Source organism: Pollachius pollachius, assembly GCF_949987615.1.
Source record: "Pollachius pollachius genome assembly, chromosome: 5".
NCBI lineage: Eukaryota > Metazoa > Chordata > Actinopteri > Gadiformes > Gadidae > Pollachius > Pollachius pollachius.
In genome coordinates this window covers 9182874-9208563 of record NC_136938.1, presented here as the reverse complement: position 1 = coordinate 9208563, position 25690 = coordinate 9182874, and the positions used below count along the sequence as shown (strand labels likewise).

Sequence of the window (25690 nt, the reverse complement as noted above, 5' to 3'; positions counted from 1 at the left end):
AGGGAGACAAAAGGCCAGAGGCAGACACGGGGCGTTTCTATAAACGGTTCAAGCGATGGTTTAGGGCCCTCAAGGCCACCAGGGGGCCCTGTTTCAACAACTTTTTGTTTTTTTTGTGATTTGGATCCTTAGAGCAATCTGAAAATGTGTTAAATTAATTAATCAGATTTTCCCCGGACCCCCATACATGTTTGACCCTAAAACACAATGGTTTGGGTGGGGAATTACGAAAGCAACTAAGTTAGTTTTTGCTTCATATATAATACATATTCCAGAATTTATAAAAATTGAGAAAGGGGGCAGTTACGATGTGACTTAGGGCCCCCAGCAGCTCAGAAACGGCCCTGGGCAGAAGATCGATTGCATTTGACGCATTCAGGGAAACAATTGTTAATGAAAAATGACATTGAAATGTTTATTTGGTAGACAGTGCGATACATTTCCAGCAATTGTTCCACCGAGGCGAGACTTAGTAAACAGTCCTGCTGTGACAAAACCAACCCATCTAATGCTCAGAGGGGGTCAAATAAACAACAGGGCAACGCATTAATCGCACAATAACATTTGACAAAGTCTACCGGGAGGTGGTTGTACTGCCCCCTGATGTGAATCAACAAGCCAAAAGACTAATAGCCTCCCTCCTCCCCGCCCCTCCCCTCAGTCTGCAGTGGGTGCCCTTTTAACTGTTCTGTGTAAACACTCCCAGTTTCCCTCCATTAATGTGGATCTTTTATATGAAAGCAGAGTACTGTGTTTATGATTGGCTGACTCCTCCGTGCCCTCCACTGTCACTCTGTCTCTGGGGACTGTAGACTGAAACCCTTCTTTGGGTGTATTCTTTGACTTGTTTTTTTCTGTCGCGTTGGTTTTGACTGGCAAGCATATTAACTTGGACACTTCCATGTGGCTGCAAAACTAATAGTTCACTAGCTTACCATGCTCCAAACAAAGCACTGTTTAATATTACAGTACTAATAGGAAATACCGATTTTCTAGCGCCTTTTCTTCAAATGTCAAACTTGGGAGAACATCTGTATGAAGTAGAATTGGGCTTTATCTAATTCCCATCTATATCAAGTGGCATGAAACTGATCATTTTATCCCACTGATTTATATTAAAACAAGCTGAAAAAGTGAATCGAATAGGTGAAAAAAATTATGGCCCAGATACATGAGGGAGGTAAACAATGAATAAAACGTTGATTGTAACATAGAATATTTATATTTTTATTGGAATTAATGTTTATTTCAAGATGGTGTCTTATGAGTCTTGAAATTATATTTTCTGTCTGTTTTTATAATCAAGGGCCACACTGAGTACATGTCAGACATCTTTTTGTGTTTGCATGACTTTGTGGTGAGGTTGGACAATTCTTCAAAACGGTTTAATCCTTTACAGTGGACTTTTTGTGGTGAAAGGCACATGGAAAGATATAAAAAATCAAAACAAAAAGAGAAAGAAAGGTGCACTTTGATATAAAGCAGAAACAAAACATTCACAATGTGAATTCATCCAAATAGAATAACACAAGTTAAAAAAGCTGAAATAGGAGTCACCATTTCTTCACATCTGGCTGCTGTACTCCAACACACAAGACATTTGGCTTAACTTTGGCTTAACTTTGCCCTTTGACCTTGATTGGTGCGTTCATCTCTGTAGCAAAAATGTGTAAAGCTATGTGCACACGGCTTGCTCTCCATACAATATTGTCCTTTCTCTTCCGTAGCAAATACTGTCATTTGCATTAATAGAGGACTATCGCATTCAATTTCGTCAGTATTTGCATAGCATCTTCTCAGTGATGCTAACTCAAAAACATAGTTCCCAGTAGACACAATCCAATGAATCCTGCCATAGAATCTACAGTCGGGTCACGTCTCAAAATCAACCGCTACGTCTTTAAAGGCACTAGAAGATTATTTATTATCTCAACTGAAAGCCTATGGACACAGGCTCTTTGGCAGGGAATCACTTGGCAGCTAAAACAGGTACATAGTCATCAAGACTTTGGGCTTTCGTGCATAAAGCCATTGCCGTAAGCCTAGCTCTTGTCCATAGTGATTTATATAAAATGAGGCACCGTAATAGTAACATACATCTTTCTGCAGTAGTACAACTCTGTGTGGTGAGCATGTCTCGAGAAATGCAACGCAGTCGATTCAATTATGGACGGGTAAAAGTCTTCGCTCAGTTCTAAGCGTTTATTTGGGAGTCAAGCAGTTCATGTGCTTCCATCACGTTCATCACCACTCTGAGAGCCAGGAACGAGACAAAGGAAGTGATGTAATAATTTAGGCAGTGGACTCCTCCTCCTGTTTATTTTCAATATTTAATATTGAAAAAAGTTATTTTTCTGAACATTCTCTGGCTTCGTCGTTTAGTTTAAGTTCATTTGTTTTTTGTAACATTTTTTGTTGTTTTTTTCCTCTCCTCTCTTAAATCCGGTTGTCAATGTCGAAACACAAGTCGCAAAAAAAGTCCATTCATTCATTCATTCCTCCTCTTCTCCTCCATTCTTCTTCCACACATGCGGTCAACACAGGTCTCTCATCTCCCTCATCTCTCCTTCATCTCCTTTCAACAAGTAAGTTCCCAGGAAGGAGATTGTGAGGGGAACAGGCTGGCGGAAGGTGACCTCTCTGTGACCCAAGGGGGGGGGGGGACCTCCCCTTACATGTCCTCGTACAGCAGGACCCCGCTGAAGATGGTGAGGGGCTCCACGGAGTGGGCCAGCTTGCCCATCACCAGGTCGATGCACACCGTGTCCTGGGCCTGCAGCGGCAGGATGACGTTGAACACGGCCAGAGCGCCCGGCGGCGTCCGGGCCTCCGCCGCCGGCTTGTTCTCCAGGCCCTCGGGCTGGTAGCCGCCGGAGTCGGCGCGGGCCATGCCGTAGTTGGACTTGGACAGCACCGCCTCGATCTTCTCGTTCTTGTGGCCCGTCAGCACGGCGCTGAAGAAGTAGTGGCCGTCCACGGGAGCGGTGAACACGCCTGTGAGGGGGGGGACGAGGCACCAGGGGCGGTTAGAGGCAGCGGCTCAACGATTAATAGAATTCAAACCGACATTGCGATGTAATAGAACGTGATTTGCAAATCCCAAAAGCTGCAATGAGAAAATTAAAATGAAAGAATTTTTTTGGGATATTTTTTATTTTTTTATGTTAGTAGTTACTGCTACTGACTGGAGATCAGTAAGATTCATATTTATTCTTCTTTTACAATTCAATAGTTAAATAAAGTTGTTATAGTATCAATTCATGCATCAATTCATCGCAACACATAAAGGAAAGAGCAATTAATATGTTGACTGATTCCAATGTTGTGTTGGTCAGACTATAGAAAGATGTGTTGCTTGTTTAGTGAATATTACAGAACATAAGGAACTTTAAAAAGAAAAATCGCACACTAAATCGCAATCGCAATATTGGTCGAAATAATCGCAATCTGATTATTTCCCCAAATCTTTCGGCCCTAGTTAGAGGTTTGGATGGCTCGGGTCGTGCTAGCCTTACCTGTCGAAGGGTTGTAGAAGTCTCCATTGTTGACAAAGATGGTGTCGAATATGATGGTGCCGGGTCTCTCGAAGGGTTTAGTGAGGGCGGCGGAGAAGGACAGCTTGGGCACATTGGCATCGGCCCCAGGCATTCCTAAGAACACAAGGAGACAGTGAGACATAGAAAGCCCTCACTACTGCCCTTATTTTCACAGAACGTCTCACACACAATATTCACATGTATACCTGTGTTAATGTATGGCCTTGTCTTGCTCAACTGGTGGAGCAAGGCATTAACACAGCCATGGTTAGGGGTTGGATTCCCTGTCTAGCTCAAGTCGTACAGCAAGGCATTAACACAGCCATAGCAGGGGGTTGGATTCCCTGTCTAGCTCAGGCCATAGAGCAAGGCATTAAAACAACCACGGTAAGGGTGTTGGATTCTCACTATGGCAACCGGCACATGGCATTAAAGGGGTAGTTTGGAATTTTGGACATAGGGCCTGATTCCCAAGTTAGCCTTGGGGTTCTTTACATTTCATTCAGTCCTTCTAGTTGCAGAGTTTGCTCGTGCTAGGCTAGCGCATAGCAACAGGCAATACTAGCCAGTTTTCAATGTGTTGAAAACTGTCTCCAATGATAAAGAACACCAAGGCTAACTTGGGAATCAGGCCCTATGTCCCAAATTCCGAACTACCCCTTTAATAGACTGGCTTAGTAAATGACTGGAAATGCAATGCAAAGCTACGGCTAAACCTTCACAACTAACATAAACCATAAGCAGTGCACAAGGCTGTTGACGATGTAGGATTCAGGATCCAACTGTTCTTTGTCTTGGTATAAACCCATTGGGAGATTCTACAGTTGCGGTTGAACTGTGTGCCTCTTGTCAGTTCAAAGCCAGATCCAAGCAGGGAATGTTACAATAACCATGTACAGATACTGAGACAATGACAGATAAACGATCAACGTAAGGGAAAATAGCCATATTGAATCGACAGAAGAAAAACAGAAACAAAGACATACCTGTTTCACCTTTGGGACCTACGAGAAAAACAAAAGAGTTCTTTAGAAAGAGTGACATTCACAGGTTGGGAATGAGTTGAATGTATCTGTTTCATTAATGAAGAGTTATAATTGCATCATAGAATTTATGCAGCGACTATGTCATTTGCTCTCTTTCTCTGGACATTTCTGACTGCCCTAGTCACCTGATACCTCTTCATCCTCTCATTAACTGACCTGTAAATCTGTTGATTTAGCATTTAACTTTATCTCATCTGCATACATTCTGGTTTTCTTCTATGTCCCCTTACTTCATCTTTAATGTCTTATGTCTAATCTCTCTCTGTCTCTGTCTCTCTCTCTCCGTCCTTCTTTAAAACAAACATCTGTTGGATTCATAATTCTGTCCAGCCCCAGAACGGGCCTTCTCTCCCCACCCCCCCCTCCGTCAAGCAGCCATTCATCCTCCCCTCTGTGATCCTACCACCTTACACCCCCCCCCCCCCCCCCAGCCCCCCTATCTCATGTCCTTTCATCCCCCCATCTCCACACAGCCATCCCTCTGTCTTCCCTCTCTCCTTACCTGGTGATCCCCTGGGTCCGTAGTCTCCCACTCTCCCTGGGGGACCAGCGGGACCCTTGCTACCCTGCTGACCGGTGAAGCCTCTCTCTCCCGGGGGTCCCGGTTGTCCTTGCGGGCCTGCGGTGGATAAGATTTGTGTCAATAAATCGTCAGGACACGATCAGGTCTTGAGATGTGTCACTGAAGAAGCGCCTCCGCGTGGATTACAGGGGTATGGTTTATAAGAAAGCGGGTCTTTAAGAAAGCTTCCAGTGTACATTCGACTCCTGAGCCTCAGGCTACATGCATATCATCTCGTGGGCCCAAAAGTAGAAACAACCAAGTAACTTAGAGTCAACATAGCTGCTCTCTGGGGAGGCTTATGAAAATAATTAATATGATTGAGATAGATGCTGATCTAAAGATATGTGAAAATTAAATGGAGTAGAGTGTAATATAGACACAGAATATGACTTGGACTACTGTGTGTGTATAGCGTATCCAACAGCAACAGACAACAATGGCGCTTTAATGACAAGGAAAACATGTTGTTGAGCGTGTCTGGTATGCATTACATCAATACACAGATCATTTAAAATTGGACAGGGAAAGCATATTAAAAACACAACGGACAAATGAGGGCCGGGGCTGGAGCTGACTGGAGACAGAACACAGAAGAACCAGCAGACCAAAGACAACAGCATTGACAATAACTGAAGAACTGGAAGAATCGCAACAGGCAACACAAAAGTTGGGACATTGTTGCAATACATACCGAAACAAACCGAAAACATCCAAGACTTTCAAACATTGAGATACAGTACGTCACTGTGTGTCTGTAGTATGTGCCAGCGAACCAGTGTGTGTGTGTGTGTGTGTTGGGGGGGGCTGTGCTTTGGGAGTCCACCGTGTGTTGAATGACGGGATTGTTTCTGCTTAACTGTGTTCCCATTGGATTGGCATGGGATTGAAGCTCGGAAAAAGTCAACAAAGTCAACATGTCTCAAAATTGTTTGCAGAAGTATGATTTATGTGATTTTCGTTCCGTGCAAAACAATATTTGAAAAGTGTTGGCGGTTTGTCGATAAAAAACGGACATTAAAAGCAATAAGTTCGATGTGACTTGTGTCTGCTGGCATGATGCCATTCAAAATGTATGAGTGTTCTTGTGACTCCATGACGATGTAGGTTTGTCAGTTTAAATTCTTACATTACTGCATTTAATATATGCCACTACTGTAGCTATGAGTTGCATTGCATGTATTTTTTCCGAGACCTGGCATACACACACTGTGCGGTATCTCACAGACAGAAAACCTGGAACCAGATAAGGCTATACTGGCATTAAACCTGATATCTGTGTTTTAAAATTGGGTGTCTCAAGCTTAAATATGTTTAGAAAATAGATGTAAAAATTTGAGGGGTGAATAGAAATCTGTGGTTTGCAGATCACCTCAAGGCTTTTCCGATACAGTGCCAACATCAATAACTATTATCAATTCAAATTGTTTGAGTGTTTAGTATACACAACGCCAGCTATCCGCCCCACTGGCTTCAAGGGTGAAAGTTGGATTTCTCAGTCATAGTTAGTTTAATACAAAGATGGTTAAGTGCAGCTCCACAGACAAAGCATTTTCAAACCTCTGTGCAGCACAACAGCACCTATGAGCAAAGAAAAGAAAAATAGGAGGAGAACATTTTTACTATTTCAGAGAATTGAGACTTAAAATCAAGATTTTACAAGATAAGTAACATTACTGGAACTAAAAGATAGACGTAGGAGTGCGAAACCCATAGTGTTTGATGTATATGTGGATGTTACACTGGTCAGTCAACACTAGCCAAAAATACTTTCTTTTTTCTGTTGTGAGAAACAGTTTCCATTACGACCCCATCAGAGTTCTATAATAGAAAGCATATTTCAAAACCTTGCTCGTAAATAAAATTAACAAATTCTGTCATGGAAATCTCTGAAGGGCTTCTGGATCTGCTCCAATAAGCATATTACTGACTGGCAACGCAAATATTTCCCCGCTGAACCGAGTGACATGGGCTTGTTTATTTTGCAGGGTTTCACATTATGAAGGTTTTATGTCCACACATGTTCCATCCATTAACGTAAGGCTTTCTGTGCGGTGCTTAATGTATTCAAGTATGTATCTGCAGAGAGTTGCACCCCATAACATCCCGGACAATATAAACGTCAAACCAATACCCATCCTGCCTTCCACTGCTCAAAAAACAAGTTCATCCCCATCTTAGAACTATTCCTTTTATAACCAAACAGGGTCACCGAAGGGTTGTGAAAGGTCAAAGGTCCGAGGTGAAATCACGGCTCGTGAAAGAATAGCTGTCAAAAAAAGAAAAAAAAAGAAAAAAGTAATAGGAAGAATGCAACAGCTCCCAGAAAAGAACCGAGGAGAACAGAGCGGAACACAATAAAGACAGGGAGCGGCGAGGTCAGGGGTCACCCACCGGTCTGATCCTTCTCCGAGAGGCTCTGGAACTTGTTGAGGACGTTGTTGATGGAGGAGTTGAGGTTCTTGATGTTGCCGTGGATGCCGTCCAGCTGCTCGTTCTGGATGTCGTCGAGGATTTCTCCGTGCGCGATCACGGTGGAGTTCAGGCCGCTCACACAGCTCCACAGGCCCGTCACGTGCTTGTTCAGCCCTGGGCGGTTCGAAAGGCGACAACACGCACATGGAGAGTAAGACGTTTGTGCAAGCGGACCTTGGAAAAGAGACGGCTTGTCTCCGTTTCGGATGTTTTCTAACGGAGAGGGAACGACATAGATGGATGTGCCTCTTAGAAAGAAAGGGAGAACAGACTTTTGATAAGCGCCACACTAATTGCATCCAGTTTTTAAGGCCAAGAATATCCAGTATGATTTGTTTGGCAGACACAATTCAGCCATATTTCATGCTTTACATGATGTGATCCAGATTGGTAAGAGCTATTTAAAAGGAGCAGTCCAATCTGAGTTCAGAACAAGAACGGAATTTTGCATTTCCATGGGATTTCCTAATCCCAGTAATCTCAACCCTCATGACACATGATACAACCCATCACACTGACTACTCATACTCAGACTACACCCATACACTGAATGACAGTGACCATTTGATCGATAACGTGGGCCTGACTAGTGCCAGAAACACATGTTTTCGGAGCCAAAGTGAAAGAGGTACACGATGAGACGCAGGAGACGAGGACTCGTACCGTCCTTGATCCTCTGGAGGGAGTCCGACACGCCGTCCATCCGGCTGCACACCCCCTCCAGCTTGGACAGCCTCTTCTCCAGCCCGTCGCCGGACCGCCTGCAGTCGCCCATCTCCACCACCAGGGTGCTCTCGAAGCGCCGCACGTCCCGGTCCATCCCGTCCAGCCGGTCGCGGCTCCCCTCGATGTGCTCGTTCACCTCCAGCTGGATCTTGTCCAGCTCGGAGATGATCTTGTCCTTTGTGTTTCCTGCCGGGTGTGACGGAGGAAGGTGGTTAAACAGGTCAGTAGGGCGAGGAAAGGTCTTGGGTTTTAGCGAGCTGAGGCCATTCAGCGCTAAGGGGATCAACACATCAGGAACCCTGGTTGGGCGTTTGGGATACTGCGAGCCAACATGTGGAAATTGAGCGCTTTAAATGGTGACATATTATACCACCAGGTGTGACTATGATCAGCTGTTACAAGGTGTTTTGAAATCTGCCTTTTCTGACATCACAAGTGGGCGTGTCCGCCTAGATGTATGACAGATAGATGAGCAACGTTTGCTACAGTCAACTTGGTAGGCTGGTAGACTGATCTATCAGCCCCCATCTGGGTGGGCACGCCCACTTGTGATTTCAGAGGATCATCACACTCTCATCATCACACTAATCACACTCACTCATCTCACTCAACTGGTAGTACGATAAGTCACCTTTAAGAAATGAATAAAGATGTCGCTTCAAAGATTCTGGGGGTTTTAAAACGTAAAACAAAGCTGTCATCTGAATGGATGCGACTGGAGAGGTCAGCGCCAGCTGGGGTCAAAGTTGAAATAGTTGGAATTAAGTGCAGTGTCAAGGCGGAAAAAGTGGAGCAGTCGGTTACGCCCAGACTAGCGTCAATGCTAGCGATAACGCTAGGTCGGGCCTCGGCGCTCAACTCCGTAGGAAAACCATGGCAACGCCGAGGCTGAATGGTCATCATATGGTAAATGGTAAATGGACTGTATTTATATAGCGCTTTTATCCAAAGCGCTTTACACTATTGCCTGACATTCACCCATTCATGCACACATTCACACACCGACGGCGGAGTCAACCATGCAAGGGGACAGCCAGCTCGTCAGGAGCAGTCAGGGTGAGGTGCCTTGCTCAGGGACACCCCGACACCACCTCCTGAGCTACTGTCACCCGTCGCCCAATCATGTGCTCACGGTTCATCGCCTCGAGCCCTCACCTAGGTCTGTGATGACGCTGCCATGCTTGTGTGCCGTGTGCTCCAGGCCCTTCAGCGTGTCGTTGATGGAGCTGAAGGTCAGGAGGACCTCTGAGAGCTCGCCCTGCAGCCTCTTCAGGTGGTTGTTGTTCAGGGTGCCCCCGATCACGCTGTGGCCGTCCAGGGGTTTCTCGCCACCCAGCCCGCCTCCAGACAGCCCCGTGCCACCGCTACCACCGTCTGCAGAGAGTTTCAGGGCATAGTGATGAATGGATGAACTGGTCCATGCATATGGATGGATGGACGGGTGGAAGGAAGGATGAAGGGATGGAAGAATGATGGATGGATGGATAGATTGATGGATGTGTTGATGACTTTATGTATGTATGTATCTATGTTTAGAAGGATGGATGAATGAATGAATGAATGATGAATGGATGGATGGATAGATGGATGGATGTGTTGATGACTGTATGTATGTATGTATCTATGTTTAGAAGGATGGATGAATGAATGAATGAATGAATGATGAACGGATAGATGGATGGATGTGTTGATGACTGTATGTATGTATGTATGTATGTATGTATGTATGTATGTATGTATGTATGTATGTATGTATGTATGTATGTATGTTTAGATGAATGGATGAATGAATGATGATTGTATGGATCTATAAATGGGTGAATGAATGCTAAATGGATGAATGGATGGGTGAATAAATGATAAATCGATGGATGGATGGATGTGGATAGACCAACAGGATCGGACCAACCTGCAGACGTGTCCAGTCCGTTCTTGCACTGTCGCGTGCACTTCTCCACGTCCTGTCTGAGCTGGCCCACCTCCCCCTGCAGGTCGGAGCAGACCTGGGAACAAGCCCCCCGGTGGGACGCACCCCCGCCGCCCTGCAGGGTCTCGATGTGGATCTGGAAGCGGTCCAGGGCGTTCCGGGTGTAGTTCTTCAGCCTGCGCAGCTCGTCCTCCACCCTGCTGCACGTGTCCCCACAGCCGTGTCCGAGGGTCTCGATCTCGGTGACGATGCGGTTGAAGTGCTCCCCGCTGGCCCCCGTCAGGGCTTTGATCTTACGCACGTCGTGGCTCAGGTCCACCACCTGCAGAAGCATTCGTTCACGGCGATTACATTCAGATTTAGATGAAACTTGGTTTCTATTGTGTAGAGTACAATAAAAGAGAGGACAGAATATATTTGGAGATCTAAGTAGAAGTGCAAAAGAGTAATTAAGGTGCAGTTTGAATATGAATTGTCATAAAGTGTAGTACAGCAGCAAAAGTAAAGTGACCTAGTGAGGTATGAGCAGCATAAGATGGATATAGCGGATAAGAGCGACATAGATGGGTAGTATGATGAGTATGAACAGTATGATAATAAAAAAATCGAGTTGATTAGATACAGGGTACATATACAGTCAAGTATTAAAGTCAAGGGGGGTTATAACCATTTTTCAAATGTATAAATGAGTGATGCTGATCTATCTATGAGACTGACATGTGGGTTCGATAAAAACATGCAGCGTATTCATGCATATTTTCTTCATAAGAGGTTCAAAACCAAATAACACAGCAAAATAATGTGGACGCCCATAGGATCTGAAGCTCACCTTGTCGAACAGAGAGTCTCCGGACACGGAGAGATTTCTGAGGGTGGTGCTGAAGCGGTGGATCTGGTCCTCATTGGCGAAGACCCTCCACTCCAGAGATTTCTCTGTGGTGTCGTCAATCCCCGGCAGTCCCCCGGCAGGCCCCCTGCCTCTTCCTAGGGTCCCTCCCGTCGTGCCTCCTGCTGACCCTCTTCCTCCAGCTCCCCCGGATCCTCCAAATACTACTCCTCCTCCAGTCCCTCTGTTCCCTCCCCCGTCTCCCCGTCCTCCGTCCCCTCTTCCTCCCCCGCCGGTCACCGATCCTCCCTGCCCTCCGACGCCTCCTCTTGCTCCTGTTGCACCACCTCCTCCGCCCGCTCCTCCTCCGGTTCCCCCTGCGTCCGGGCCGCAGCCGCACTCCTCCACCCTGCGGCCGACGAGGGCGGTGGCGTTCTCCAGGCGGGCGAGCCTCCCGTCCTGCTCCGTCACCCGGTCCTTGACCAGGCCCACGTCCAGCTCCACGTCCGAGATGCGGAAGCCCTGGTCGTCGAAGCGGTCCAGGAACACCGTTCGCAGGTCCTTCACCTCGTTCTCCACGAAGGAGCAGCTCCTCTCCGCCTGCCGGGCCGAGCCGTTGACGCGCCGCTCCAGGTCCCGCAGCCGCGCGTCCAGCAGGTCCTCCGTCACCACGGCGACGCCCCCCTCCGAGCCGCCACCCCCCCCTCCCGCCGCTTTCGCCACCGGCACCCGCTGCTCCGCCGAAACTCCCTCCTCCTCTACCTCCTTCTCCTCCTCCTCCTCCTCTTCCTCTTCCTCCCTCTCCTCCACCTAGCCCCTTGTCCAGGACGGTCTGGATGACGTCATACTTCTCCGAGGTGGCGGCGATCTTGCGCTCGGCGTCGGCGAGGCGCTTCCTCAGGTCGTGGACGCCGTCGCAGCAGCCCTGGGAGCGCGCCACGTCCCGCCGCAGCCCGTCCAGGCTCAGGCGGTACCGGGAGTCTATCGCGCTCAGCTGCTTCTCCAGGGCGCGGATCCTCTCGCGGTCCTCCCGCTGCTGGTTCCGCAGGTCCTCCACGCCTTCCTGCAAGGAGCCAAGGCGTGCGGTTAAACGACCCCCTCCGGAGGACAGCGCTACCTTGCTTTACAATACCGCCCGGCGTTCGCCCATTGATGCACACACCGACGGCGGGGTCAACCACGCAGGGCGACAGCCAGCTCGTTGGGAGGAGTTAGGGTTAGGGTTAGGTGCCTTGCTCAGGGGTACTTTGACACTTGGGCCGGGGATCGAACTAGTGACCCTTACGGTTGCCGGCCAGCCCTCTGAACCTCCTGAGCTACTGCCGGCTAGCCTGATACCACGTTAAAAAGGAATTGATCGTCAAATCGAAGGGGGAGGTTCTGTTGTGGTGTGCTACCTGGCAGAAGGAGCAGGAGAGGGACACCCTCCTCTCCAGCTCGCTCAGGATCTCCTCCTTCAGGGAGTTCCCCTTCCCTCCTCCCACGCCGCCTCCTCCTCCTCCTCCTCCTCCTCCTCCTCCTCCTCCTCCAGACAGTCCTCCCTCCAGCTCTTTGCCCTTGCCGTTCACGAGGTGGTTGTTGATGTTGACCAGCGTTTTGTCATGGTCCTGTGGTTAAAAGAAATACAATTCATTAATTACAACCACTTAATAATAAGCTGATTATTGTTGTTATCCAGCAGCAGTGGCAATTCCATATCACTTTGGGAAGCCACAGAAGAATGCAGGTCAAGCTAGGTTGAATGAATTTGCCATTTTCCTCTACCCAACCCGGCCTTCCACCAAGACCCCAACACTGATCATTTCCATTTGCTATACAGCGAACTGCACCAGAGCCCCACAGCACCTGGGTGCGGTTATCCAGCTGGTCCAGCTTGTTCTGGATGCTGTTGATCATCTCCTTTATCTCTGGCTGGGCGGCGTCGGCTGGGTTCCTTCCTCCTCCTCCTCCTCCTCCTCCTCCTCCTCCGCCCTGGCTGCCGGTGCCGGTGTGGCCCGATCCACCGCTGCCTCCGTTCATGCCGCGCAGGGTGGACTGCACGTTGTCCAGGTCCTTGGTCAGGCTCTGGATCTTCTCCTCCAGCCGCCTCATCTGGTCGCTGTCCCCTCGCCCTTAGCGTGCGAAAAACAGACCAAAAACTAAATGTTTGCTTCCAAACAGAGCTGTCGTAGTATTTGTAGTCCTTTTTTACAGCAACATTTTCACAGCTACAGACATGTTCAGTGTTCTGAACCCGTGAGCCCCATGCTAAAGCTGTTATTGGGGAACAATTGGGTTGCTGCTGGTGCACCTTGTGTATCCTCATGGGGACCATTCTTTATTGTGCTGTCGTAAGTGAAAGCACGTGTGGTTGATCATCCCCCCCCCCCCCCCCCCCCCAAAAAAAAAACAGACCAGCATATTCTCAACGATGGTCTCACATTAAGATAACCATAAACCCTTGAAACCTATTCACGGATCCCACCTAGGGTTAGGCCAATACTTTTTCAGGGGCAAAAAAAGCTATTTTATAACATGAATTATGTCAAAACAGAGGGTAAGTGTGTTTTTTTTGTGTATGCGTGTGTGTGTGTCTGTGTTTGTATGCATGTGTCCATATTTTTGTTTGTGCTTGTGCATGTGTCCATATGTGTGTGTGTGTGTTTGTGCGTGTGCATGAGTCCATGTGTGTCTCTGTTTGTGTGTGTGTGTGTGTGTGTATGTGTGTGCATGCGTGTGTGTCTGGTTATGTGCCATCCACCCACCACTGTCTCCTCCGCCCTGTCCGGTGCCGGTCCCACCCTGCCCATAGCCGTTTCCAGCACCGCCCTGTCCAGGCCGGGGCCGGGGCCTGCTGGTGGATACCTGGGTCCCGGAGCCACCCACGGGGCCCACGTTGCAGTCTTCCCCGCTGTAACCATGGCAACACTTCCACTCCATCTCCGTCACCATCTTGTACGTCGTCTTGTACCTGGGCCTCATGAACGTGCGGTAGCTGGAGATACACAGACGGGATCGCACATGAGGATCCAGTAGCCCACTGAAAGCACTGCACTGCTGCTGCTGAATGGATAAAACACAAACACACAATCTGGATCCAATTGTATGGGATCGTGGTAGTAGTGTAATGATTAATGCGATGCATTGATGAATCGATTGTCAGTCCTACCGATTCAACTAAATCAATCTGCTAAAATAAATAAATAGAATAAATCGCTTTGGTTTCCCCAATAATCGATATAAATGCTTTTAATCGTATGAATCGCGATTCTTAATTATGATTAATGTTCTAAGACTGAGTTTACACATTTTTTTGTGAAATGCAGTTCGGTAATCCGTAACTCTGTCATCAGCTAGGCAGCCTGCAAGGAAGTACCGCCGAGAGTTTTTTTCCCCCCTCACCCTCAAACATGGCAGAGAGATTGTTAATACACCAGCAAACTTGAAATCAAAAGTATGGAAGCATTTTGGCTTCGCAAAGAAAAATGGTGAAATTGACAAAACGTCTCCAGTGTGTCGAATTTGTAAAAGTGCAATTAAATACCACGGGAACACTACAAATCTAGCCAGCCACCTTTTAAGGCTACACGGTATCACAGAAGCGTCTGCTTCAGTAGCTGCAGCTAGTTTGGCTTACCCTTCTGCTAGCGTTAACGTTGCTGCTAACCTTTTTGAGCAAAAGCTCGGAGTAAATAGGCCACGGGCTAAAGCCATCACCGCGTCGATTGCAAAATTTATTTGCACGGATTTACGTCCTTACAGCGTAGTAGAAAATGCTGGATTTAGGGAAATGGTAAAAACACTCGAGCCAAGGTACAAGATACCCAGACGCCAGTTCTTCAGTGACACATGCATTCCGAAGATGTACGAAGACGTCAAGAACGAGGTGAAGCAGTCACTCTTTGAAGCGGACCGGGTGGCTATCACCACCGACGGATAGACGAGCTGCTCTACAGAGGGGTATGTCACCATAACCGCACTTCTCATTAACAACGAATGGGCCATGCAAAACATACTTCTCCAGACCAGAGTGCTGTACGAATCGCACACCGGAATAAACATTGGAGGCTTACTTCGTGGCGCCTGCCAGGAATGGAACATCACGGACAAGAGTCCGGCTCTAGTTACGGACAATGCCCGCAACATGATTTTGGCTGGAAGAGCTGCTGAGTTCAGTCTCCATATTCCCTGCTTTGCACACACTTTAAATTTGGCATCGCAGAAGGCAATGCGAGTGAACAGTGCTGATCGATTGTTAGTGAGAGTGAGGAAAGTGGTCTCATTTTTTCATCGAAGTCCTTTGGCTACCAACTCCATGCGAGAGAAGCAAAGATTACTCGCCTTGCCTCAGCACAAGCTGAAAACCGACGTTTGCACTCGATGGAACAGTTCCTGCGAGATGTTGGAACGTTTTCTCAAGCAACAAGCGGCAGTAGAGGCAACACTGATGTCTAAAGATTTCCGAAAGGGAGAACAGGCGAACACCCTGAAAAACGGTGACATCAGTAACGCAAAAGATGTAGTGCAACTTATGACTCCAATCAAGTTGGCCACCACCGTCATATGTGAAGAGCAGCAGCCGACCGTGTCTATGATTGCCCCCGTCAAGGCTAAACTCCTGAGCCATCTTAAGCCTAATGAAGATGACTGCCATTGTTAAAGAAATGAAGAATGTGATTGTAACCCAGGTTAACTGACCTAAAGAAATAGAAAGTTGATAATATATTTATAAATAATATATATATTATAATATTATAATAATATAGTGATATATGATATGTATATATGTATATATATATTTAGTGTAATACCCCCTTTTGCGAGTGCAGCCGTAGTCAACCAATCAGAGCGAAGTAGCGTCACTTGCGAGTGATTGGGCGAGCGAGCGGAAGAGAGGAACGAGTACGAGGCAGTTTTTCTGCGGGTAAAAACTAGCGACACAGACAGAAAGCGAAGTAGAAAGAGAATATAATAGAGTTAAAAGAGGATAGAGGAAACAAAGCAAGGGCCTCACTTTTCGTTTTGTTTATTGGATTGTTTCACGGGACTCTTGTTATTCGTTGGAGGACTCGGTGAGTTAACCCATTTGTGCCGGCTGCTGCGCGGCGCAACAATGTATCTAGTAGATACAATGTTGCGCCGCGCAGCAGCCGGCACAAATGGGTTAAACCGTGTAAAATGATATATCAGTTGTTCATGTTTTCTGTACTTGTTAGCTAAACAATGGGAATGTAATTCTTTTCATTTGTGGAGGCTACTGTGTGTTTTAGTTCACAGTAAGCAACACGAGGCTAAGCATGATCAAGTTCAATGAACGTGAACGGCGCCGCCATTTTAGGTGCGGTCCGCCGTGGTTTGCAGTGTAAATTGTATGTTATTGTATGAAACGTATGTTATTACACAGTTCTTAATTTCGGTATAATGCATGTGAACTAAAGGACATTTTTGTATATTGTTGTAATACAGGCCGGGTTATTTATGAGGAGGAGATCGTGTGGTGGAACCGAGAAAAGAACAAGATGGCGAGCTACCTGTAAAAGACATCTTCGAGCCGTAGTATTTCATGCTGCAGGACCACCCTCCTGTCCACCATAGTGCTGGTGTAGTCTCTTTTTTTTTTTTTTTAGATATTTGATTTATTCTTTTTTTGGTTTATATGCCGAAATGTGTATTTGTGATATCTCTGATGTATGGATTCACCATTTTATTTCTACATAAATTAACCACAGTTCAAATTTACTTATCAGTCTTGGTGTGTCATAATTCATTTAGTCACATACTGCTCCTAAAAAAAACCTAGAATCTAGCCCTAGTTACATGTAAATATATGCAGTGCTACATGATGGTCAAGGACCTCTCTGACAGATACTCAGATGTCAATGACAGTCTTTACAAAGTTATGCCTAAGTTATGCATTTCTGTTATGAATAACTTCTGCCTTACCATATTTTATAATGTGTGTTTGGTTGTGTGTGCACATATACTCAAAAATGTCTGTTTTTAATCAGCATCAGCGTTGGATCCGCACTTCAAGGAATTGCCTTTCCTTGAATTTGAGGACAGAGAATATACTTATGCTAAAGTAGCTGTTGAGGCGGCTGACATCCATACCAAGGTAGGCCTACTACAACAGATCTTGTAGATTTTCTCTAAAATGCTAGAAATTGGCCACAATTTAGCTACTTTTGGCTGATGGCTCATTAGGCTCTCTCAGAACCTACTGTAGGAGCATGACAGTATATGTATGTGCTAGACCTGATTTGGTAGACTTGTTAGAGTTGTTGTGTAAAAAGTTGAGTGTAAAATGTATGTTACCAGACATACTTTTCTGACAGTTTGTTCAATTTTGTTAGAGCTTAAACATTTTAACCAATATTCAATCTTATCTTATATATTGATTAGATACCAGGAGGTGTGGAAGAGGGATGCTCACAATTGCCTGAGCCTGAGGGAGAGACAGGTGTGCTATTAGTATAGCTTTAGGTCAGTATATGATATTGCAACTGTGGCTCAGATCTGGTCTGGCTAAACTAGGCCTGGCTTGTCTTTTCTTTTTTCTCAAACACTATGATCTACCATGTTAAGCAGCAACGAAGAAAAAACAGTTCCAGTATAATTAAACAAATAATTCTGGTTTCCATCATATATTTGCAAAACGTATAAAGTTTACCATACGTTTTAATTTTTATGTTTTCTTTTTGTTTGTTTTGTTTTTCAGATGAGCCGTGTCCCAAAAAAGCAAAGGCATTGGACATGCTTTTTGGAGACACATTTATTCAGGTGCAGGAGAGCAGGTCCACTGCTGATAGGACCAGGGAAGAGGCTGTCAGATACCGAGCAGAGGCTCCACTCGCACTGACAGGGAGTGTCATGGACTGGTGGAAGTCTCACGAGGGGGAACTGCCATTCTTAGCTAAGCTAGCTAAAAGATACCTTTGTTTCCCAGGCACAAGTGTCCCCCCCGGAAGGGTGTTTAGCACCGCAGGTGACATAGTGTCTTCTCAGAGGAGCACTCTTCAACCTGAACATGTTGACCAGTTAATATTCCTGAAGAAAGATCTGAAGTAGAAGTACAGACTGTAGGCTACTAGTACAAATGTTCAAAATAGCTTTGTTACAGGGCTGAGCAATTCATTTGTTTAATTACATTTTTGTATTCAGCATACAATATTATGCAGGCCTACTTTAGTAGTAGAAGTACATGTGTAGAATCTACCCACTCACTCACCCACTCACCCACCCACTCTCTCCCCTGCCAGCATGTAGCCTATTAAAAAATGTTCAAAATAACTGAGCAATGTTTAATTTCATTTTTGTATTCAGCATAAAATATTATGCAGGACTACTTTTTTTACAGAATAAATATGTTTAATAAGTAATTCTGTTGTCTGTTTATTTTTTCATCTTTCAGAAGAATACAGATAGTCTCACTCACGTAATTGCATGTTTATTTCATGGATATAGAATTTTGGTTAAAAGTTACTGAATCGAATCGTGGTTTACAGAATCGAATCGTTAAAAAGAAAAAAAAAAAGTCCTTGAATCGAATCGCCAACTACTAAATCGTTAATCGAATCGAATCACTGAAGCCAAAGATTCCCACCCCTAGATCGTGGAAGGTAATGTCCAGAGCAGGCATTCACAAACCCAAAGACCACAGAATACACATCATAGAAGCTCCTTCAAAAGTAAACCATGATTTTTTTAATCTGAAATGAAGTGATGACTTTGTTACAATCAAAAGTAATGTTATAGAGAAAAAAAAAAGTATTTCTGTCACATTAATTTTACATGTAAATAGTCAATAAAAAACATGTCTTTTCAAACTAAATAGGCTCTCCAATTGACTGAATCACTCTGCAAACAAAGCCATGACTGGAGACACACAGGCCCAATAGAGCCGGGGCCAGGCTGTAATCATGGATTGAAAACCTTTGTGCTGCACATCCTTGGTAAAATGAAACACTTAACTGTCTTTTGGTTTTGTCTGGGTGGATTCTAGGAATGCTGGGGCCATTCAAGTGTCCGAGGAATCCAAAACTCAGTTTCTGTGGGTGGAATTATTTCTTTTCATTTTTTATTTTTTTCTAGCCAGATCTGGTTCTGTAATCGCATCCACTCGATTCCTCCCTGACTGCAGTAAAATTCTGGTGCCAATCAACACAATGATTACAACCGTTGAGGCTTTGTCAAGGGCTATGTACACACACACAGACACACCCACACACACACATATGTGTGGACATATATGCGCATACATGCGCATACAATCACATACACACATAAGAAAAATTCACATACCCACACACAAGGACACACACACACACACACACACACGCGCGCACACACACACGCTCATGCATACACATACATTTGTGCAGCCAATCACATACACTCACATTAAGAACACATACTCACAGAAACACGCAAACACACACACACAAAGCAATCCAACCCCCTTCTTGAAAGTGAAGTCATCCCAGATGTTATTGATTTGCAGTGTTCTGGCTCTATTGCTTGATCCGTTGCAAGCTGTCATACACACACACACACACACACACACACTTATATGTGCATATTATTCCTCCAATGCTGGCTGGAGCTCAGAAGGCAGCGGTGAAACTGACATTCTTCACCATGCCTTGTGTGAACATTTGCTCATATTGTTTTGATTGTTTTTTTTCAATTTTTTGGGGGTCTCACTCTCTCTCTCTCTCTCTCTACTGTACGTACAAGTCCCACAGCCCCCATATCCCCTGTAAACACAGCCATCTGCAGTCCAGCTGGGGTTCTGCAGTGAGTAGGGCCTGTGGGCTCGGCTGCCCTCAGCTCTTCTTCCTTAAAACCAACACAACTTACTTCCACCATAGGCCATATTTATAGTATGTGTCCACAGACTGGTCGGGTCTGTCTCCCTAGACCGGCCCTGTATGGCTCCATAGATACTTATGACTTATTCTCACCAGAGAGAGGGAGAGAAAGGGAGAGAGAGAGAGCGAGAGAGAGAGAGAGAGAGAGAGACCGGACCACTCCACAGCCTGAGGCTTGGTGGAGTGGTCCTGGGTGTTTTTCTACCAGTCTATGCATACCATCCCCATGTGGTGTGGGGTGGGAGAATGCAAGGCCACTCTCCGTGCTCTCTTTTGTCGCTAAGCTCCGTGGCCGCAGCGCTTATTTTCATGGGAGTTTTCTTTTTTTGTGACGTTAGCTTTTAGAAATGAATGACCTTAAAAGAACTAAAAACATTTTTCGGGGTTTAGTTGACTTATTGACAGACGGTTTACAATGGTTTGGGAATGATAGGCTCCGTGTTGCAGTGGGGGGGAGTGTGAATTGTTAAAGCAGTCCAGATAGCGCAGTGCCGTGTTGGAGACGGGCAGGGCAGCGTTCCCAGGAATATGAGTTACATTTAAGGGATGGTTTATTAAGAACCTGGCTCCCCCTTAGCCCCCTCGGCAGTGCCAAATGCAGTGTAAAAAGAGAAGAAGGGGTTAGGAAGGAGGAATCGAATGAGAAAAAAGTCAAACGAAGAACAGTCAGAGGAGAGAACTGGGTTAGTTGGGGAAATAATGTGAGGCACCAGGAATTTTATCCTACTTCTGGAGCATCGGTAGGCCTCCAATGCCGGGACTCAACCATCCCTCTATGGATAATGCAACACTTCCCGCCAGAGTGTGTGTGTGAGTATGTGTGAGGGCAAGGGCGTAGGAACCGGGGGGGACGGAGGGGACGTGTCCCCTCCAATATCGGAGACAGGCGCATTTGTCCCACCTAAAAATGATACCGGATCTGTCAGGTTTCCGATATGTGTCCCCCCCAATGTTAAACTCAATCCTACGCCCCTGTGTGAGGGTATGAGGATTTGACCATGCCTATTTGAGCTACAGTGTGAGTGTTTCAGGAGATTGGTACATGTGGGTTTGTGGATACAAAATTGTTCACGTGTGTGTCCTTTTGAACTTTTTTGTGTTTGTTTGTGTGTGTGTTTGTTAGCGGTTGTTATGAGTTATTGCGGATGTGTGGGCGAGTGAATGGATGATCGTGTGTGTGGGAAATGGGGTTAGAATCCTCGTGTGTATTTGTGTCCGTGCGTGTGTGTGTGTGTGTGTGTGTGTGTTTGTATCTATTGTACATGTGCATGCACGGGTCCCTGTGTGTGTTTGTGTGTGTGTTGTTTGTGTGTGTGTGTGCTTTTTTTGTGTGTATGAGTGTGTGTGTGTGTGTGTGTGTGTGTGTGTGTGGGTGGATACTTACGCCACTACACGGGAGCACTGCACATTTCCCCAGGAACAAGGATGGTAGTCTGGCTTGACGTAGGTCTCCACCCCATCCTCGACCATACAGCTCACTGTCTTCGTCACTACATACGCACACCAGTTTCTGAGAGAGAGAGAGAGAGAGTAAGAGAGAGAGAGAGAGACACACACACACACACACACACACACAGGGGAGTTAGTTTTGCATCAGCTGAATGTGATAAACAAACAGCTAACAGGGACTGTGGTTACAGAGGGCAGCGGTCACTGGCTCCCAGTGACCGCTGCCCTGGGCCCCAGGCTCTAAAGAGCAGCTCCCGGGAGCCTACAACAGTGCGGTCGGACCGTGTCGTTTCCTGGACTCAATTAGGGCACATCCACTCATGTGCAGCCAAGGTGTGGTGGAAAAAAACGGAACACATGTGCAACAAATCTGCCTAGCGACCTAAACGGTGAAGCGTCAATGGCATCAGTAGAGCAGTATTTCTTCACCGGCCGAGGAAAACAGAAGAAAGGCTAAAGGAAAAAAAAAGGTTAATGCAGAAATCAGATGGTGGTCCCGAGGGCATTGGACTACTTGTAACATCACTCAATTTAGGTACTAGTTATTAACCCTTACTACACTGGAAACCAATTACTTTTGAATTACCCTTTCGTCATGACCCAGTATATCAACCTATTTTGTATCTACTTTACACTCTTATCTAGTGACACATGACACACTTATCTCAGTAACAATCAGCGTCATTCTGAAGGCACTGGACAGCAGGCACTACTGGACTCTGGTGAGCTTGCTGTGAACTCTCGCCTGGCCATATTTCAAGGGGGGGGGGGGGTCATGATCATCACTGAATCAACACAGCAATGCGTCCGGACACAGTAAAGCGCCCGTTAAAGAGGAACATCACAGTGTTTACTGGGCGGGAGCGTCGAACGGGCCGACGGATGAGTGAAGCTGAAATATCGCACTCCTTCCGTGGCTCTAATAAAGTTCTTCAGGGAAGTGGTAAATCAAACGCACACACACAAACATACACGCACAGACACATAAACACACCAGCACATACAGACGCACGCACGCACACATACACCCACACACACATACAGACACGCACCCACACACACACACAGACACAAACACACGCGCACACACACACACACACATGGTCCCGCGGCTACGCTAACGCTAAGGTCTGGAGCTTTGTCTCACGCGAGCGACCCGACAGCAGTGACAAGGTACCGGGATCCAGAGAGAACCGCCACCATGAATACTTTGACGCTTTGACGGTATTTACTTTTATTGCAAGGCACTTTAAGGGGACTGTCGGCAAAGCAGGATGTTTGCCTCTACATGCGCCATGAACGCTCCCTTTCTCTAGGGTATCCCAAAGCTTCCCAAAGACCTCACTGTCTTGAAACATCTGGACAAGGAGGTTGCATCTTCCACATGGTGAGGTGCCACTAAAGGACGATGAAGCTGGGCGCTTGAACCACACACATACCTCATCCCAGCAGAGAGGGCTCACTAATGGAGGATGAGTCTCATCGGCTATACAGGCTAATGGGTTTAAGTAGGACTAGCAGAAGCATCTACACCGGTATTGGTACGAGAGAAAAGGGGGGGGGGGGGGGGGGGGGGGGGGGAAAGGGGTCGGTGGGCTGTGGGTCTTGTTAAACTCTGAGGTCCATTAATTAATGAGGCATATGTGTATAGTGCAGCCATAACTCCCTGCAGAGCACAGTAAAACGGGGAGAATTATGTGGCAGCCGCCTTCATGGCCCACAGACCAACACTCATGCGGATTTACAGTTCCTGTTCTTTAACTGGTGTTCAGGTTCAGTGAGGCTTGCCGTAAATCTGACCATGATCCACTTCCTCTCTCTCTTTGAGTACAGATTCTTGGCATTTCTACAACACCATTTTTTGTCGTCCTCTTTATAATTGTAATTTGCCGCTTGTTCGATAACGTTTATATTGTGGAAGTCACATTTCTGTTGGAATGGGAAGGACATAAGCGTTATTTTCGACATGGATTCTCCTTGAAGACGTAGCTTCTTACAATTTCATATTTACTTTGTTGCCTTTATGAACTTGTGCACTGTTTTATCATGACACTCCCGGAGTCAATACTATTGTTTTTTCACTTGACTTATTGCAATTACTGTGAATTTGGTCAAAATAGGTAACATTTGTGTTTTGTCAGAGCTCTAACACTGTTGCAGAGCCAGCTATTGTTTACAGTACGAATCTGTAAAGCAGGGTTGTGAGTTTAGCCCCATTGGAGCTCATAGAGAGAGAGAGTTCCATGTAAAAGATAAGCAGTGTGCCCCCCCTCTGTGGCAAGCTGTTGATGAATTTGTTTTAATTGGTATTCTAGCCTTGTTTGCACACACAGATACACACACATACACATACACACACACACACACACACACACACAAGCACACATGCACCGACACACGCGCACACACAAACACAAACATACATACAAAGGTTCCTCTGTGGCTCGGTTACTGTGCAGACAGGGAATGTGTAACTCATGGCAGTGATGTCATCTCATCAATCTGGATCCCTCCGCATACCTCCGTCTCTCTGTGTCTACTCCTTGTTCACACATGGGAACACAATACGCGTGGCACACACGAGGCCTCTCGCCACTTACACATATCACAAACTCTGTTCTGTTAAAGCCTGCCCAGAAAGAAAGTATGTACTTTTTGTGCAGAATCTGATGCCGAGACCTGGACAAAGAGATTATGTTGTCCACACACTGAGTGACAAACATACACAAAGTTCACTAAGATAGTTATTACAATTATTATGTGGTGTGTCACCATGAGACCAACATTTTTTGATTACATAGAAGATGGAAGAATTCAGAAAATGTTGCTTGGTCCAAATCACACGTCAGTCCCGAGGAAAATGTGATTCTCTTGGCGGCCATTTTGGATCAGAAACAAAAGCTGTGCTGAGAGATGAGTATAACACAGAACTGATGGATAATCACTGTCCTTCAGTAAAGGATCCAATTGTTGGTTCCCTCATGGAATGCGACATAACACTGAGTTACAGAGTCATAGTCTGGGTTTATTCACCTTCCGTTTCTACAGGGTTAAACGTTAGTGCTAGCACCCACAATAGTGAGATAAGGTGGTGATGGTGGAACACGACAGCAGCCCACAAAATTAGCAGTGATTTGGGGACGGATAAATGGGAAACGAACGTTTTCTCGGACTGTGTAGATTATAATTTATCGTCATGGATAATCCTGAAAGAATCACTTAAATCCTGTTGAGGATCCTTAAATTGATAGTGATGGAGGGGCAGTCAGGGAAGGAGAGCTTATGCAGGTTGACAAAGTGTGACACGATTTGATCTCGGTCACTAAATTCTCAGGATAATGGCAGGCCAATAACTGTCACCTCTTGCTTTGACTCAGATGTTCTTATTTGAAAACAGATGCTGGTTGGGGTTGGGGTACGGAGGGGGGGGTCTCATTGCTGGTGTGTGTGGTCTTGCTACATCACAGCTCTAAAGGCCAGGCCGTATGGCTTCAAGCGTGACTTCCAAAAAATTCTCCAGAGTTTTGTCACCGACGGCCGGACTGGAAACACTTCCAGCAGGTAAGGCCTGGCTCTCAGTGACCTCACCAACTGCCCGGGGTCAGAGGTCACTGGCTGGAAAATACGGGGGTAGTTAATCTTGAGCGAGATGGAGGATCAGTGGAGCAGCAGCAGACTGCAGCTGGTGTTCTGCAGCAGAGAGAGGCCTCTGGCTGCTGGAAGACCTTAGGTCCAAACACAAAATGCCAATTTAATTCTTTGGCACCAACTTATGGCGCAATGTGCCTTTCACACACATTTATGCTTTATGTGTAGCATTGACATGACACATATTTATAAGTCAAACAGCATGTGCAACTTTATTTTGAGTTTGACTTTTAACAAGAAGCAACGCAAACATTGGACCTCAGCAGTTGAAATCCACGTAAAGATTGAAGTACGGCATTTAATAAAAGAAAGGAAAGAAAGATTGAGAATAAATAAATTAATAAATGAAAGGAGCGATAAGAGTCATGATACGTGCTTGGCACGTATCATGCTTACAAACAGAACAGTCTGCGTTTAGGAGTGGCACAATAAAAGCTCTATAATGTCCAATAATCTAACGAGGGCACTGCTTTTTCAATACGTTGCACTCTGTTGATTATTACTTCAGAGACACACACACACTGTTCCATAAAGGGCTTCCCCGCCCTCTTCTTATCTAAACTACCAATAGTTTACCGGTATGTTCTCACTCGTTTTTGCTCCAAAGTAAATGTTGGTGGAGTTTTTCAGCTTTTTTGTCGACGAC

At 46.0% G+C, this 25690-nt stretch overlaps 1 protein-coding gene across 1 annotated transcript in view; it reads right to left on the bottom strand.

Annotated features, from left to right (window-relative positions):
- Positions 1–681: 681 nt before the first annotated feature.
- Positions 682–25690, bottom strand: part of emilin1b (elastin microfibril interfacer 1b) — a 44820-nt gene continuing 19811 nt past the window's right edge. The window contains 14 exon segments of the mRNA XM_079736137.1: positions 682–2994; positions 3516–3650; positions 4523–4540; positions 5085–5201; positions 7539–7733; positions 8283–8531; positions 9501–9719; positions 10255–10594; positions 11102–11800; positions 11802–12161; positions 12496–12705; positions 12944–13209; positions 13843–14072; positions 21332–21457. Coding sequence (XP_079592263.1) covers positions 2672–2994; positions 3516–3650; positions 4523–4540; positions 5085–5201; positions 7539–7733; positions 8283–8531; positions 9501–9719; positions 10255–10594; positions 11102–11800; positions 11802–12161; positions 12496–12705; positions 12944–13209; positions 13843–14072; positions 21332–21457 — 3487 coding nt within the window. The 3' untranslated portion in view covers positions 682–2671.